Source organism: Anoplopoma fimbria, chromosome 2 (genome assembly GCF_027596085.1).
Source record: "Anoplopoma fimbria isolate UVic2021 breed Golden Eagle Sablefish chromosome 2, Afim_UVic_2022, whole genome shotgun sequence".
NCBI classification, from domain to species: Eukaryota; Metazoa; Chordata; class Actinopteri; order Perciformes; family Anoplopomatidae; genus Anoplopoma; species Anoplopoma fimbria.
The window spans coordinates 12773658-12792391 of NC_072450.1; the positions used below are offsets into that span (position 1 = coordinate 12773658).

At 40.0% G+C, this 18734-nt stretch overlaps 1 protein-coding gene across 1 annotated transcript; it reads right to left on the reverse strand.

Moving 5' to 3' along the window:
- Positions 1-14066: 14066 nt before the first annotated feature.
- Positions 14067-18428, reverse strand: isl2b (ISL LIM homeobox 2b). Its single transcript, XM_054619721.1, has 6 exons — positions 18371-18428; positions 17754-17943; positions 17122-17384; positions 15504-15787; positions 14622-14789; positions 14067-14183 (listed from the first exon to the last, which is right to left on the reverse strand). Exons 1-6 carry the CDS (start codon positions 18426-18428, stop codon positions 14067-14069), a joined length of 1080 nt encoding a protein of 359 aa, XP_054475696.1.
- Positions 18429-18734: the final 306 nt, after the last annotated feature.

The window sequence follows — 18734 nt, forward strand, 5'->3', positions numbered from 1 at the left end:
GTTTCCGCTCCTCAAGAAAACATTCTTGGTTTAATCCAAGCCTAACATTTAACAACATGCAAAATCGGAATAATTCAAGCACTGGAGAAATCTAACAAAACTGGTTTGAATATTGCATTGAAGTTGTACACACTCAGGCTATGTACATCACGTACTACAAAGAGGATGTACAATGTAAACAATGGCCTCTCTCCTGTATGCACATTCACAGAAGATGTATTAGAAGAGGAAGAGATAGAAGACAGGCTATCACTGCTGTGTACTGTGTCATGTGTCAGTTTACATGTCTCTACATCCTCACTCAAACGTACTCCCGCTTTAATCTACAGTGCTCCTGACCTACTGCTGTTCTGTCACCCTGACATGTTTAACAAATACTGTCAGTCCGGAGCAGGAAACACCAGAGGTGTTGTTGTCTGTCTGCACAGAAGGTGATGGATTATACGTGATTCAAGCTCTCTTATCAATATCTTCAAACACCCCTGCACATTTCTTCACTCTAAGAAAACCCGTAATATACACAGACAGAAACTCAAGGGGGAAATTATTATTTCTAAAGAAACAAATCATTTTTAATTGGAATGATCACTGTGTTGTCCTTTTTTGTATTTCCAGTGACTTCCTCTTTAACCAGGGGGGCCAGATAGACTGTCAGCGGGGAAGAAGCCTCAGAGGTCTCCCCCTTCAATCAATCGGCACAAAAGCAACAAAACACGCCTCTGTAAATATTTCAGTGGCTTCAGCACCTCGTCCAGGGTCCTGCTGCTCGCTGTCTGCCGAGTCCTCTGAGTGAGCCATTGTGTGTCCCACGGCAGACTGTTTTGTGTTGTGCTGCTGGACATGGCTGGTCTGTTGTGGCGAGGCAGCGGTGCCTGCATGCATGTAGTAGCAGAGCAGAGGATTAGAGTTGATGTTTCTCTGTGTCTAACTGGCTGCCAGGCATGCTCCGCCGCCTTGGCACAGCACACACAATTTACATCATTTAGTTCTGCTTACCGCGGAATGAAAATCTAGTTAAAATGGATTTGAGATTATTCATTAGGTTTGGGTAAGAGCTGTATTTCTGACCAATAACTGCTCTATCTTGAACCACGGAAAAAAAGAGCAAACATTTGAGTGTTTCTTTGAGATGTGACATTTAATTAACTTTATTTTACTTGCAGTTACACAAAACAAAATAGTAACCACTGGTTTCTCTCAGTCTGTTTCTTAAGTACATTATCAGCTTTATGGTTTGCAGTCTTTTGAGGAAAGTTGTTCACAGTCTAGGATGATTGCCATAATAAATGGGAATCTGGATTTGCCCTTGATATGAGCCACGTCCCTCGGTGCTTCCCTGAGCGAGTCTTCAGGGAGCGCTTTCCAATAAGAGTAATGTCCCCCCTGTGCACGGCCACCATTCAACAATTTACGGGCAGATTACAGATTCTAATAAAATTTTTGCAGTCTTAATTAAAGAATCTGCTCCCTATTTTATGATAGTTCAGTCCCCCTCCACCACTTCTATCCAATTTAATTATTCTGATGTAGATAATTAGCATGAGCTGGCCATTGTTCGCCTCATTTGCATATTATATTGGATAATTGAATGAGAGTGGCTGATGATTAAATTAGGGTGAATGACAGATGATTCAGCTTGCCGTGTGGAAAAGTTAACAGAATGAGCAGACTGGGAATACGACATGTGCCTTTTGATTATTTATATGTTCCACCATGGTCACCCCCAGCAGACGCACTCTGCTAATTTAAAAAATGTGCGGAGGCTAAACTGGGGTGCTTGCAAGTCCCGGGATGCTGTTTCTTCACCTCTGGCTGCTCCTCAGTGGTTACTACTGTGCGTTAAAATGGAATGGGGGCAATGTTGAGCATGTGAGAAACACTATTTTGAATGTTTTAAATGTGTTCCTCCATCATCGAGGCAACACATTTACGGATTGATAAGACAAATGAGACTAGTGTGGGGAAATTCATTTCCAGGCACTTCTAATGTAAACACAGACTGCTGGTGCCTGCCTGCCTGCCACATTATGGACAGGCTCGGCTTGGCTGATGACGGCTGTCTTGGCAGAAGACCTGAGCAACATAGTATAAATGCATTTGAAGATTGCAAATCTGGAAATAAGATGCAAACATATAGACTACTGTCCAATGCAAAACTTAAGAAAAAACATTATTCTTAATATAAACATTTAGGTTCTTTAGGAAACTTTTTGAAAATCCTTATTTCTGTAAGTTAAACATTTATTTCATCATCTTGTTAATTGGTTTATCAAGACAAAATGTTATTAGCAGTTAAAATCCTCCAGTTCCACCCAGGATTCATCCCGCTCCCTGGATTTTTTCCATGTGAGGTTCGGTCAGGATAAATGTTTGGAGGGAATATTTGGAACAGCTTTAGCCTTTCACATGCTAATGTAAGCACTGGCGGCACAAGAAAGCTGGCCTGACCCAGGGGCCACACAGTGACACAGTCTGCTGATTCAGTGCTGGCAGCCCTGGCTTTGTTTATGTATGTGCACGAGAAATAATGCACGTCATAAAAAGGAGAACTTTGAAGGGGAACCACTACCCCGGATGATAAATGCCCCCTGCTCTTCGGATATAAATAACTCTTCCCAATAGTACAAAAGCTATCTCGGGAGTGACTTATACACCGTCATTTCTACAATAACATTGGGCCGTGTTTCCAACCCTGGTGTGCCTCACAAAGTGGATCATCCTCGAGGAATCCTGTCTGATTTGGAAACAAACGGCATCACTTTTTAATTGGGATGTTTTAAAGGAAAATGTGATACTCGTTTCCCGGAATTTAAAAATACAATCAAAGCAAAGTTGTTGACTTATGCATCAAATAAATGACATAGAACCAGCTCATATAGAGCGGGCACAAAGCATGCTTCATTGGTTTACACAGTTTGCAACACGTCAAGCTTGTGTTTGTCTTTGTCTCCCGCATACCTTGTAAAATCTTCTCTGTTCTCTTTGTTATAGGACACATCAGTACACAAAGTGTCGTCACATTGTCTGCCCGGAGTCACTTCAGGGGGCAGAGGAATTTACACAGTCTCGGGATCTGTCAGTAGGTGGTATAGGAAACTGTAAAGATAAGTCCCTACAGCAGCTTAAGTCTAGCTTCCTTCTCACAAGAGCCTTCGGCATCTCTCAGATCTCCTAGATACGTTCTATCGTCGCTCTTATCAGAAACCTGACCATGGCCACTTCCAGTTTGGTTAGAAAGATGGAGATCTGTGTTTGTGTGAGTGTTGGGGAAAATCTTGCAGGGCTGATATTTGTCAAGGTGTCCATTGCTTGAACACGTCTCAGATCTCAGTGTAAAAGATGTTTCATGGTGTCTAGACAAGGAATTGAAGCTATTCAATCATGTCTTTCCTTCCTTTAACAGGTCATAAACTACAGTTCATTGCTGTCCAGTGATTACAATTTATGGGTTTTATTTTCCTTCCTCTTAAACTATTTATAGTAAACTATTTATATTCCTGCTGGATAACCAGAAAAATACATCATTTTGGAGAATATGGTTGTAACAGGATCCTAACTCCTTCAACAAAACGATCATATTTTAATTTGTGCCTTTTTTTCCATATTCCCATCAATGCGCAAACTCCTCACATTTCCAGAATTTCCTTATTTTGTGTCATTGTAGACATAAAATCTACTCAACTAAAAGACACAAGACTGAATCTCTTGGTTGCGAAGCTTTCTGTTTTATGCTCTTCTAAGTTGAGACCACACCCCGCTGTTTCCTGGGAAATCTTCAAATGTTATTTAATGGAATGCAAACAAAATGCTTAAAAAGAGATGATACATCTTTACTATGGAAATAAACACCTGTTGAAAACAACCTCATCACATTGGATAACAGTAAACATTTCTAGTTAAGAGTTGTATGTGTTAGGAATGTATTAAGAAACTTTTTTATTTATTTATTGAAATTCTCTTCACATCCCCACAGCAATCTGATTTGTGTGATCAACAAATTAAACGCTCCTACCTGCCGGCCTGCCAACGCTCACTCTGCCTGAAATCATTGCTCATCACTGGAGCTGCTAGCTTGACAGCTGTGAGTAGCCATATTTGTTTTTCTGTTCAAAATGATCATTTTGGTAACGGGCTGTCAGGGTTTGTGACTTTCTTGCTTGATTTAGCAACTTTTGGATCTAGTGCTGCTTTCATTGGGAAGAGCTGGAGACACTGGGCTGGGTTTTTTCAGCTCTTTCCACCCTATTTATTCCAATTTATCATGAGGTGGACATAAATGTGTGTACCAAATGTCATGGCAAACCTTTTCAATAACTGTTGGGACATATCACTCAAAACTACAAAAATGTGCCTCACTGGTGCTAGATGAAATGTCCGTAGAACAACAACTTCATTAGGATTTATCTTCTGGGCACCATGTATATACTGTATGTACCAAATTTCATAAAAATCAATCCAGTGGTTTATTTGAGATATTTAAGGGCATTGCCATCTCTACAGCCACACTGCTCGCATGGCTAAAAAACGGTAAGTCTACATAAGAGTGACCATTGTGGTAGCTTGATATTTTTCACTTTATTATAATATATAATGTTAATAACCCTCAGAAGGGAGTTGTTTGTCAAATTCTCTCTAAACAACTGCATGTATTTACTTTATCCAACTCCAATAAACCAACGTATGGAGTGGCTCTTCAGTGCCTCTGCTATCCCTGAAATCTCTGTCACAAAAAGTAGCAAAGAGCAGTTTAATGCAGGCTGACAGTCTGAGAGCAGCCAAGACATTATCGTCCTGTTTCTTGGAGCAGCACAGGGGGCTGCAACCGCTCCAGATCCAACCCTCCTGGCCCGGCCCAGCTATCTGCTTTTGCTTTATGTCTTTTCTTGCAGCGAGCACTTGACGAAGGACAATTTGTTTAGATGTTTAATGCTGCGGCACTGGCTGGTGGAGGATTATATGAGATGGTCCAATGATTTGTGGCGGCTGGTAGTGGGCTGGAGTAAGTATGTGTGTAAGCGCGTGTGAGGGAGTGTGTGTGCCTACATTCAGTGGGTGTTTCTGTGTGTGTGTGTGTGTGTGTGTGTGTGTGTGTGTGTGTGTGTGTGTGTGTGTGTGTGTGTGTGTGTGTGTGTGTGTGTGTGTGTGTGTGTGTGTGTTCGGTTCCAGGTCCTCGCTCTAACACAGACGTCAGTTGTCTTCCACCTTGCTTCCTCAGAACTCTTACATTCATGACAATAGTCCCTCAGCCACTATAGGAAGACATTTGTGACATGTTTGTCCTTATTTTCCACTTTATAACATTCATTGCCTGCTGAAAGATTAGTAATCTTTGAATTCCATTGTTTCAGGATTTATGAAACCCTCTCTTGGCGAGTCTTCTTTATATGTTTTGGCAGCCAGGAGAATCATTGACTAACCCTGTGGAGCTTCACACACTGAAAACTGCTACTGTGAGCTTTCCCAGATCTCACACTGACAGACTCTACTGACACACAAGCAAACGGCTGCACAAAGAGCGATGGAGGCGATTTCAAAACTATTTCATCTTCCACTGTAAGCAATGTGTTTATGTAGTTTTTCTATTTCCTTGTTGCCATTATATATCATATCTCAGATTTAAATAGAGGCATAACATTTTTCTTTTATCTTTGACAACCACTGTGTCATCCACATGACCCCGTTCTCTCTCTTCCTCATGCTTTGACATTGGCCAATAACTTCTGTTACAAAATATAGTGCTGATTCTTTTTCAGTATCAGTGTCCCTTTTAAATGTTGCCCAGTTCTTGGGAAGATGAACCTCGGTGTACTTTTATCCTCAAGAGAGCAAAGAGATCACCAGTAAGATCTCAACCGTTGTCCAAAACATCTTGCGACAGCCCTTCATTTGATCCGTTCGAGGCCCCTTTGAACGTTGCTGTAGAACGCGGTCCTGAAGGGCTTCACCCTCAGATGATAAAAAAGTGAATTATTGGTTTGTTTATCATGCTCTTAAAACCTAAAGTGCATTATTAAACAGAGAGCACATTAAAAGGGGAGTATTGTTAAAAGTGTTTTAAAAATCTTGTAAATCCCGGTAATTTATGTCACTGTGGTCGAAGAGGTTCACCCTGGCCTTCTGGTTTTAATTTGACTTAGGCTCTGCTCTTCAGAGTCTCTAACTGTGATGCTGCCTTTTTTTCGCAAACACAATCTGACCGGTGTGACCCCCTCGATGGGGCGACGCTGTGGCAGCCTCAAATTTAGAGAAGGAAGTCAAAAAACAAATAAAAATATTTGTATCAAGGAGGTAGAGAAAGTGCTGGTACATCTTCCTTCAATAGCTGATGTTAATGTGCATTTGAGCAATGCTAAGAGTGACTTTTTAAAAGAGTGCCAGAAATGTTCAAAGGAAGAGGAGAGGTCTGCACACTGAAATTTCTCAAAAGAATGTAATTGATCCAAAGTTTATCGCTACAATGTTTTTGTCAAGCAAACATCCATGTGAATAACAAGCAGGCTAGATACAGATACAAAGAGACAGCTCCATTTACAATTAGGAGATCACATGATACAAAACAAGACCTGTTATCCCCATGAGTCCACAGCCATGATACCAGCTCTGTGAGGCTGTAGTTAGACACAGCGTCGTTTTAAACTTAATGCAGACATCAGCATTCCAATGCCTAAAAACCCATAATGCATATAGAAAACATATCGTATCCTAAAGAACAGACTGTAGCCCATACACAATATAATTAATGCTTTTTTTGCAATACACATAAACTGTTTTAATCATGAAATCTCCTAATTGTAGGTGGACCTGTCATTTTTTGTCGTAACCTGCTTTTAGTTCACATTTCGCCTGTCTAGATCTCAATGAATAAAACATTTGCATCAATATAAATCCTTACAATGCACAACAATCTCCTTTAATTCTTAAATTTGCTTCACCTACCATTAGTCATATTCTACAAGTTTATATCTGAGCATTGCTGTCTTTAACAATGCCGACTGCACAAAGCCTTCAAACTAACAGCGAGGCGTCACATTAGCTTATTAGGAGGCTTCAACAGTGACCAGGGCTCGTCTGGGTGCTGCCTGGGACCAGAAACCTGCTGCAGCCCCCGGGGACTCCCTGGCAGAGGCAACAATGGGTCAGAGCCCTTTCTTTGTGCGCTTGCCCTCCTTAATCAAACTAGCCAGAGGAGTGATTGGATTTTAATTCTGCTGGGCCCACCGTAATGGTGTGATGGACGGGGACTGGTGAATTGGAGCAAGATGTCAGCCCTCTGAGGCCTCCATTAATGATATTGCTTCATTTCTTAAAGTGGCAGGAACGCCGGGGGACGAGGGGATCGCTGCAGTTGGCAGTCAGAGCCCTCCCTTCCCTTTTTTTATTTGACTCACTTTATCTCTCGCTGACTCTGGATCATTTGTGTTTTCATCTTTGTGAGTCCTTAGTGTTGTAGTCCATGTTTGAGCTGGTCACTGTATGTGTGTGTGTGTGGTTCCAGACGGCTGCTGTGGCACTGGACACAATGTAATTACTGTCTTGTTGGACAGGATTTGCTTTGTTTTTCAACCTAAATTGAAAGTTAACCTGGACATTAGCGTATATGATGTACATCAAACTTGCTCTACATATAAACAGAAAACAGATGTATAATTTAATTTACCAATAATTGTAAAACCGATAATATGCAACAATTTGTGGTACCATGCTAAATGTTTCTGAGAATTAGAGATGAAAACTCATCAATATAAGCTGGAAGTCAATTTCCATGACCGTGTGAAAATTCAACTCTTTTGACTCACAGTGTTTCCTTCTGACAGGAACAGTATATCAATGACATTCACATTTCAGTTTCGGCTCTGCATGCTATAATTAAAGTTAGTCTCTGTTCCATCCTAACTCATGAGTCAGGAGGTGTATTGAACTTTAGCACTAAATCTAAAACACAAAGACTTCCTGAAAACATTCTTGAACTCCTGAACTGACACCAATATGAACCTGATGAACGCCAGAGTGTCTCCCTGAAACCTTTTGATGCTGTTTCACATCTTAGGTGACTCACACTCGCTGCCTCATTGTTTGCTTCCAGTGACACGTGTTTGTCTTCGTCTTTCGGCTAATGACAGTTTGGTCTTGTCAAAGTACAGGTGAACCTTTATTGTGTTTTATAGCGAGTCATTGTCGAGTGGGGCGGCTCCAACCTTCCTCTCTTCTCCTAATGGGCGTTGGTGTGTTGTTTTTGCAGCAGATTTATGTGTGGGTGGGGCGCTGTGATTTACGGAGCTCTGACACTGTCTCAGCAGCGGGACCAGGGAGGCTGATCGTGGCTCTCTGTGTGTGTTCCAGGTGAGCCTGAGGTCTGCTCACCATCCCTCCACACACACACACACACACACACACACAACACCACACACACACACAACACACACACACACACACACACAAAGGGTGACCAACATGCCCAGAAACTCGTGTGTGCACAAATGAGAACACACAGATACTTTGATACACACTCAGCAGTAAGAAAGCAGGCAAGCTGCTACTGTTGCAACTTCTTCCTGTAGGTTCACATTAATACAGTATAGGGAATGTTTTGCTGTCATTATGTATCATTTACATAATGCTGCACAGCAATTTTCTTCTTCTTCTTCTTTTTTTTCCTTTTACATTTAGACAAACTGTGGCTTTATAAATATAAAAGATGATGGTCGAAATATGTCAACAGAAAACATAAAGACTTAATGAGTTTATTTTTATTTTTTTTAAATCAATATTTTTTTTTTAATGCAGCTTTCTTAAATACCTCTACCCCTGCTGGCCCCAGTGCTTTTAAAAGTTTAAAGGATAATATGTGGATATTTACTCATTGTGTCAGTTTCCTATAAAAAGCAGCATTCATTCCCCAGGAATCAATAGTACACAAGTAGCCCGGTACTGCTCATAGATGTTGACGCTGCCCTTTCATTATCAGTGTGACCTAAGAGTAGAGAAGATTAAATTATTGTCACCAGATGGGAAATTGGCCATTACCCATCTGAGATAAATTGGTCCTTAAATTTCCCATTAAAACCACCTGACAGGAGGTGGACAAAACAGTTTACACAATGTAATATTGTTGACAAAGGAGTTAAAGCTCTGTTTGGCTGTATTGTGTTGATAATATAAGTTAAATGTCTTATTTTCGTGCATACTGATATTGGTAAATCACAAATGTTGCAATTTCTCAAATTTCCTTTGGGTGGAGGGAAGCTTTATTTTTCTTATCCATGTCATATTGCGTTATATGATTCTACAATTTACTATTGAGACCTTCATCCAAGTAGTTCTTGTGCCTCCACTCCAGTGCAACACCCCCCCTTCTTTTTTCTCTTGCAGAAGAAAAGCTCCCAGTTCTGTCTCTGCATTAAGTCAGCCTGTCAGAATGCTTCCCTGGAGAGTTTTGGACTTGGAGTTCGTTTCGGCAGTTCCTCTGCTGGTGGCCCCCACTGGAGGAGCAAGGTCACAATGTGTTGAAACTTTCACAGAGCCTCCACAGAAATCACACATACACATATTTGTAAACAGTGTTTGTCAGGAATGCTAATTCAATAGTCTAAGGACAATTTCTACAAATTCAACATGAGGGTTCAGAAGGTGTTGCAGACAAATTGTGAGGAAGACAATAAACCTATTGAGAACAAAATACTTTTGTTTATCCTTTTGTTTATTTTTGATTCCTTTTGAATTAAGATGCTCAAAACCTTTGTTTTTGCACACAGTAATGTGATACTAACCTTCCTGATGGTGGTACTAACATCTTCAATTTATAAAGGTCACATATATGTGTGATTTTTGTGTGCTACTGACCTGGAAATGTAATACAAATTAAAACTAATAATGTACTTAAATGAAAGAGTTAACTCTCACAGTTTGTATGTTAAACAAAAATGTGCTTTTAGCCATGCATGACTCCTGACAATTGCCCATGGCAACAAAGGTTGTGAGATTCAGATATGGGTGGTTCAAATATAATATTACACACATGCACCAGTGTATGTTGGCTTATTTATACATCATTCCCATCAAAATATTTTTTAAAAAACATGTTCAAGCTAAAAATATTTAATGTCCCAAATCTATAAAACTGAGATTCACCCATAATCTCACAGATCCAACAGGCCCAAATAAAAATATACCTATAGAACAATATACTAGTATAAAATGTATGCCTGTTGTTTTATGTTTATTTTATTTCATGACTTTGTTTGAAGGTAATATTGAAGGTAATAAACAGCATTTCAACATTACAGCTCAGTTGCTATATTTAATTGTGGTAATTGACTTTGCAATTATACCGCAATTTATCAATTATTTTCTGTTTAGTAAACAATGTTGAAAATATTAAACTGCAGTTTGGTGTTAAACCTCTGGCTTTAATGTACATTAACAATATTAATATTTAGTCATCCTTCATTAATAAAAATGGGGTGAACAAAATATTAGAATTACTTGTCAGTATAAAGCATTGGCAGAAAAGTTGAATTTGCATCTCTCTAAAACAGTTTCTACAAAACGTGAACATTATTAAATTGATAAAGGTAGGATGTATTACCCTGCATTACGTTGAGCTATGTGTACCTGATATACTGGCAACCTAGAGTATATGCCCACAGCTCTATTACCACTGACATGCACTGTTACCATCAAACCTTAACCAATGTAGTATATTTCCTGTTAGGTTCAGGAATCATTTAAAAAAAAAAAAAAAAGCTCTTAATATCATTCGGGCTGGTTAGGGGTAATATCTCTGGTTTCGGAAGAAAAAAAAAGAAGAAATGGCTTTTCTCCCGAGTTTTATTTATTTTCTTCTCCCACACACTGACAAAAAAAATAATTAAAAAACACTCGTCTGCACGGATTATAGAACATAAAAAATGAGCCATTTGTCTGTCAGTCAGTGACCGTTTAGTGACTTGTGGTCGTGGGCGTCTTTGCAGTCCTCGCGAGCACGTAGGATGATCTAATTACGTCCAATTAGAGAATTACATCACACCTTTAAATGGACTCGTCGGCTTAATCATTAATGCTACGGTGTCATCATTCCCTCTGACAGCGTCTAGTTGCACCGAGGCAACTTGACACATGCAGACAGTTCAGAGCTCATCCTAAATAATGTGGGGGGGGGGGGGGGGGAATAGTGTTTTGGTCCAAAAAAAATAAGAAATAAAAAAAATGGGGTCTCTGTTTGCAAGTCAAATCAGGTCAATTATTATTATTGAAAAGCGTGAGTTAAAACAATGAGTAGTGTACTAGCTCGAGTTGTGTGCGTGCGTGTGCATGTGAGCGTGCCCGTGCTCGGACAGGGATTACTGGTGTTTGTTTTGGTTCTTGTTTAACGCACTGAGGGGAACCGCCCACAGACCTGAGAGAAGATCAAATGGCCTACAGGTACTCAGGCGTCCTTTTATGGGTGTCAGAGGACGTGATCTCGGGTCTGTAGAGCAGCACAGACTCATACGACCTCAGTTATATTATTTTTAAAGTTCATGTCGCGTGCTGTTTCGGCGGATGTAATTGTGCATTTTAATGCTGTCTGCATTTTTATTTACCCTTTGAATTATTTTTTTTATAGCATTTTTTTTTTTACATTTTGAATGCGGTTTCCTGACTAATTCTAGTTATTTTCTTATTTTCTTATTTCCTTATATTTTATCTTGGTGCTGTAACTCCCTGCAACATTTGATCTCTAAAGAAAAGCTTTTAAATTATGTGATTTTTTTTTATTTTTAATAAACATATGTGATATGTCTTAGTTCATTTTAATGTAATCTGTGTGTGAGCCGTTAGGGATGAGTTATATACAGTATCCGTGCTGGAAATTAGCTGTTTTGGAAACATACAGGGCCCCACAATGATTTTTCTGCTAGAGGACTGTTAATAGGCCTGCATTCTTGTCTGTAAACGCCATTGTTATTCTTCACTTATCGCTGCTATCTTAATCTGATCGCATCGTTTAGTTATCTTATTTGAAATAGCTCAATAACAGATCTATTATCTGTCTTTTGTCATTCAAACTTCCGATTAAGACACTGTCTGTGTACTAGAAACGAAAAAAAACACAACATTTGATGAATATTCTTTCACAGCGAAAAAACGTTCAAATATCAAAATACGGTCAGCATTAATTTGTTAAATTATTGAGTCCAGTTTTGTTCAAATACTGTAAGTGGGGAAAATTATGCACCAGGATCATTTCATTCTAAATATTAATTAATAAGATTTAAATATAAAGAGGCATTCTCTTGCCATTAAATACATATTTTCCTTTTCCTGCCTGTTTGTAAAAAAAAAAAAGTGCATCGAAAACAACGAAAGTAACTCGTGGCATGAAGGATCGCATCAGAGCAGATTTAATAAACAAACAACGTGATATATAGTAGAGTTTCCTCGTGTGCTTACTTCAAATTAAACAGGCATCTATTCCTGAAAAAACAGGTTTCTCCACACATTGTCAGTGCATACATGGCAGCTTTGTTTTGTCCTGCACACGATGTAAAGGAGGTCAGCTCATTTAGCCCGAGCTGTCATCTCGGCTGACCCGTGAGCCATAACGCAATTCACTGAAAGAAAATAAACCGAGGAGGAGAAGTGACCCTTTACGGGCTCCTCTGTGTGTGTGTGTGTGTGTGTGTGTGTGTGTGTGTGTGTGTGTGTGTGTGTGTGTGTGTGTGTGTGTGTGTGTGTGTGTGTGTGTGTGTGTGTGTGTGTGTGTGTGTGGGTGTTTAGTTAGTTTGTTGTGGCTTCAGTCAGTGTATCGCTTGCAGGTGATGCCAGGACTAGATAAGGGGTCGCCGATCCCTCCGCGCTGTCTAGACCAGCTTGTGACTCAACCAGAGTAACTGGACTGAGCACAATTTACAGCAGGTTTTTGCCCCCGAGATAGTAAATGACCACTGGCCGATTCCTTGCTACATAACCGAAGGAGAAACCACCACAGATGGATGATAAGACAACGGAGCCCGCGGGGTTCAATTCAGGCAGGCCCGACTTCATAGTTTGCACAGGACAAACAAGATATTCAGAGCGACTGGAATGAAGTGTTTCTGTTTTTAAAGCTTTGAATATATTCATCCCACCGGCCACCACTGTAGAAGATGTGTAGCCTATTGGTTGCACGTTTCTTAACTCAGAAATGACTGGCTGTCAGGAGGAGTAACGATCTGTTACCGCTGTGAATCTGGACAGTGGGTTTGACTTTGCCCAACATAAGAGCACTGGAATACAACAATTAATTAAATCTTCATTCCCAATAATAGATGGAGAGTTGTTGATCATTTCAGAGCTGCATTTTCAAATAAATTAAATGACTGGCCTACAATATTGGCTTGCAAATACAAAAGCTACCATGTATTAAATATAACAGCGTCTGCACAAAGATTGGTCATCAAGACATGTTATGTATTCATCTTGTTTTTTATTTTTTTTATCAGTTAATAATCCCTTTACGAATCGCTTACCTAACAATAAATAATATAACAATAATTTACTTTTTTGATCGAGAAGCTCAAACAACCTGCCCTTAAGATAAAGTATTTTACAACACGAATAGTTTGCAGATTATCATGCTCTCTGACCTTAAGACACAGAGTCAACGGGACTCACAACGCAACAAACGTATCAAAAAATTCTCATGTTGAAGAAACAAGACACAATATCACAATGAAGTCGCAGAATGTCCATCTGTTTCGACATGTAAATGTTTCCAAATTGTTTTTTGAGGAAAGGTTTGTTATATCCATCAGGAGGTCTTCTGTACATCTCTCCGTATCAAGTCATGCAACAATTGTTCTGCTTAGTTTTTGTCAATAAAAGCTCCAAAAAAAAAAAAAAAAAACTCGGAGTCAATCGGGGCTTTCCTGGTTCCATCTCCTCCATGTCATGAAATAATAATAAAAAATAAAAATAAAACTCTCCTCCGTAGTTTGGGCGATGTGATGGACTGGTCACATGCAAGGGACCGGGATCATGCTGCAATTGTCCTTGCAGGAGGGGGGGTGGGGGAGGGGGTCTAGACGGGTCTGAGGGGCTTAGTTTCACGTCTCTACCGGGCTGGGTACCATACTGTTGGGGGTGTCCGGTAACTGGGAGGACAAAGAAGTCACGTCGCTGCCCGAGGAGTTTCCGAGAGATCCCGATTCAGAGAAAGACACCTGAAAAGGCAAAATCACAAGTGTCAAAGTATGCGAAATATGTAGGCTTTTATTTTGAAAAGATGGTTGTAAAAGCATTATAGTTCAGCTCCCCTGTCTTTGCTGACATGGAGACACAATGTTGACATGGCATGCATGTGATGCATGGATGGATGGATGGATGGATGGATGGATGGATAGATAGATAGATAGATAGATAGATAGATAGATAGATAGATAGATAGATAGATAGATAGATAGATAGATAGATAGATAGATAGATAGATAGATAGATAGATAGATAGATAGATAGATAGATAGATAGATAGATATAGATAGATAGATAGATAGATAGATAGATAGATAGATAGATAGATAGATAGATAGATAGATAGATAGATGTCTGATGTGCATGTCTGTGTGTGCACATTTAACTCAGTCTGTCCTGAACACACACACCAGTTGTTGGAAGGCCGGCTGGTCCAGGTCGCTCTGCAGGGCGAACTCACTCAGGGCTTTCCATGGAGGCTGGTAGGTCTGGACCTCCACCGGGTTTCCCTGCACACCGCTCTCATGTCGAATAGGACTCCCGGCCACAAGAGGCGTCCCTGTGAGGCCCTGCAGGTTCTGACAAAATAATAACAAAAACACAGCATCATTTGTCTGTGTCCTGCAAGAAAGCGTCTGTCACTTTAGAAATAACTAAATAAAAAACTGCTTTGTCCTCATGGCAACTATACATGTGTTTGCAAAAATACTTTTTCTAATTTAAAAGTGGCTTTTTTCCCCAAAAAAACTTTCCTCTTGGGATGGAGAGGCAAATGTTGAACTATAGTGTCAGAGCAAGGAATGTTTCCAAGATGTAGAACAAGCCTTTTTGCAGAGGATATTTTTATCTCTCAGGTCAAGCAACTGAAGCCAAAGCAGTTGATTCATTATTCATTGGCCTAAAGTTTGAATAAAGAATAGCACTGGGGCCAACTGGAGTATTCATTTCAGTGTAAGTAAACTATAAAAACTGAAGTTTAGAAAAGAGTAGAATTGTAGGCTGATAGTGATTCACATCAGTGGTAGAGAGAAAAAAAAATGGAGTACCCAAGGCAAACAGCCAGCAATAGAAAACATAAACTAATTACGTTATTAGGTTATTATGGCTTGCATCTACACTATGCATTTACTAAAGACTCATTTTAGTCTCAAATAGAAAAATGGTAGAACTGAGTTCACACATATCTGGGTCATGGTGTAAAATGAACAAGCAAACCCCTAAACACATGAATGAATGAATGAATGAATGAATAGTTGTAGTAATCAAAGGGTCAAACTTACGAACATGCTTACAGTCTTATCACTGTGATGCTGTTGCTGGAGCTGCTTCATCAGGATGGACCTCTTCTTGTCTTTGCAGCGCTTGTTCTGGAACCAGACCCGGATGACCCTGGGGCTCAGGCCGGTCATCTCCACCAGCTGCTCCTTCATCAGGGCGTCCGGTCTGGGGTTGGCGTTGTAGCAGGTCCGCAACGTGTGGAGCTGCTTCTCGTTCAGCACCGTCCGGACCCGGGTCGTCTTCTCCGACTGCTTGTGGACGTGGTTCCGATGCGGAGCCTGCCGCACCGTGACCGGGTCTGCGGAGGAGGAAGGAAGGAAAGCACGAGAGTAAGAAACTGTGCAGAGGCCGCAGGAAGCCTCACACACGTTGATACATTTACTTAGCAGCCCATTAATCTCAGTCTGCACAGTTTTGCCTTTTACACATATTGGATTGTCATGTTTTTAGGCAATAATATCTATCAGATGTACATTCAATGTTATTATATATATTAGATATAAATGTTTGCAATAGCTTAAGGCTTCCAGGCAAAACTTTATGAATATTTAAAGAGGAAAAATGAATGTTTTTTTGAAAGTTTGAAAGACCAAAAAATATATATATATATTAATTTACATCTAGCATGCAAATAAGAACGAAATTGTGGTCTTTTAAATTCAGAGGTGAAAGACGTTTGCTTGACTTCTTTTCTTTCTTTTTTTTGTTTACATTTTGCATGATTTCAATTTTTTTAAAGGTTGCGTTTGCAATTCAACGGCTGACTTCTTGCATTGTTGTCTTTTGTCAGCCTATAATAATCCTTGACCATATCGTCGTAAAACAGGAGCATTTTTTTTTTTTTTTTTTACTACATCTATAGGTCTACTCGCACACGATTAGGTTTGAAAAAAACAAACGCATTTGAACACTGTGCTGATCTGTGTAAGGTGTTTTGAATTCAGAGCTTTAAAAAAGGAAGTTGGTGAACATTATTCACTCGTTTGCTTTGTCCTCTTTCTGTTGGCAAGAGTCCTCAGGATGACAGCTCTGCAAACATACACACTTATACACACACACACACACACACACACACACACACACACACACACACACACACACACACACACACACACACACACACACACACACACACACACACGCTGCCACAGTCGCTGCTCAAATAGGCCTACCAGATTATTCAGATAATGGTAACAGAGCAGGTAAGCGCTAACGAGATCAATTATGAAATAAGCCTAAAGAAACGTCACACCTTACACACAAACACACACCAAGCCACAAAATCCAATTATCTGGATGTTAAAGGACAACAAAAAATACTTATCATTGACCTTATATTGATTCTTCATTTCGTTTCCTAGACTCAAGCACTCACCATTTTTCAATAAACGTTTCCTTTTTTATGTTTATTTAGTTGTCAAGTATGCGAATTGGTTTAATTTCATTCCTTAATTTTTCTTTAATCAGAAAGCCTTTTATTTAGGAATTATCGGACGATTTTATAATTGTTGTGTTGTTGTTGTTGTTGTTATTATGAATAATTCCACTTTCTTAATTTAAATGAGAAAATACAGTTAACATAATAATACAAATAATAAAAAATAGTTGTAGTAATATCAATAATAATCCGACCTGCCAGGTGCAGCGGTCTGTTGGAGTGGACGTGTCCGGGGCTGATGGGGCTTCCTGCGGAGCTCCTGTCCAGCAGCAGGCTGTGGTCTGCCCGGCACAGCAGCTCGTCTTCCCGGAGGGAGAACTCGTCTCCCGGCAGCAGCTGCCTGCTGCACACCGAGCACCGGAAACACTCGATGTGGTACACGTTACTCCGGGCTCTCATCACCAGGTCGCTGCTGCTGAACCCCAGGTTGCATTTTGCGCATTTTATTCCAAACAGCCTGGAAAATGAGGGTGAGATTGTCAAAGAATGAAAAAATCTAAGAAGAAATGTAAAAGAAATAACAACGAAAAAAACGTTCAGATGACGACTCAGAGTTGAGCTGCAGTCTAAATACTGCTTTAATTCATTTGAATTTTGAATGGATAACAAATGACTGCGGATTGTGTTTTTCTAATGTTTTGTTAAATTGTAAACTGCATAGTTAACGTGAGCTATGTGTTACAAATGTCTTCTGTTTTTTTTATGTTCAAATTAGTTTACCTCTTCATAATATTAAATATTGTTGTTATTAAATATGTTAGATTTTACATTTGCTGTGATTAAGAATAATCCAGCCTATGTAAAGGGAATATTTCCAAACTCCTACCTTACATAATCTCTTTTGCAATAGGTTTTGCCGTCCCGGACGAAACAAGTGCAGGTCTCATCCAGGTACTGGCTGCACTCTGCACACTTCAGGCAGGCTGCATGCCACTCCAGGTCGGGAGAGACTCTCAGTATGTACTGGTCATGGATCTGACTTCCACATCCTACACACATCGCGAATCCTGACTTCTCTGCAAAGAGACAACATTATTTAAAGCTCAGAATGAAACGCAGCCCAAAAAAAAAAACACACACACACGATTACAAACAACTTCAGCATTTACTCGTTTAAAAAAAAAAAAAAAGTGCAGTATGTCTCAGTTTTGCAGTGAATTCCTCTATTTTGCAGACTGGACAAATCTTGATGTTATGTAACAGATGAAGACTTTTGCTAGAATTCGTCAAGCAAAGCACCGATTGGTTTTCTTCTAAAAAAAAAAAGCGTCTCCAAAGTGCACAGCGAGAGAAATGATAGACTACTATACACTATGGCATCATTTAGAAAATAACTTAAGTAGTCGGTGCACTGCTGGATATATATCATGTAGCCCTAAATGCCACCGCGACGAAAACAAAGTCTGCCAGTTAAAACTCCACCGAGCAGTTTAGCTTACTTACTTTTGGAATGATCCCCCATATCACCCAAGAAAGAAGAGCTGAAAATAATATCCACCATACAGGACGGATAAAGGGGATTGTGGTAGATGCAGAAAAGATGTGAGGAGATGACTGGCCCTTCGGCTGCCTCCCTGATAACGTGTGTCTCTCCGGACTGGGAGGGTGGGGGAGGGGGAGGGGGGGGGGGGGTCCCACACGCTGCTGCTCTGACGTCATGACGTCAACACTGGACTCGCCAATCGCCCCACTGCATCTCTGTTTCTCAATCTCTAAAGGGGAAAAAAGTCCGATTTCTATTTAGATTGCATAGGTTCGAAATTTTGTTTCACTTAACAAAGATAAAATGAATGAAATGTTTTTTAAC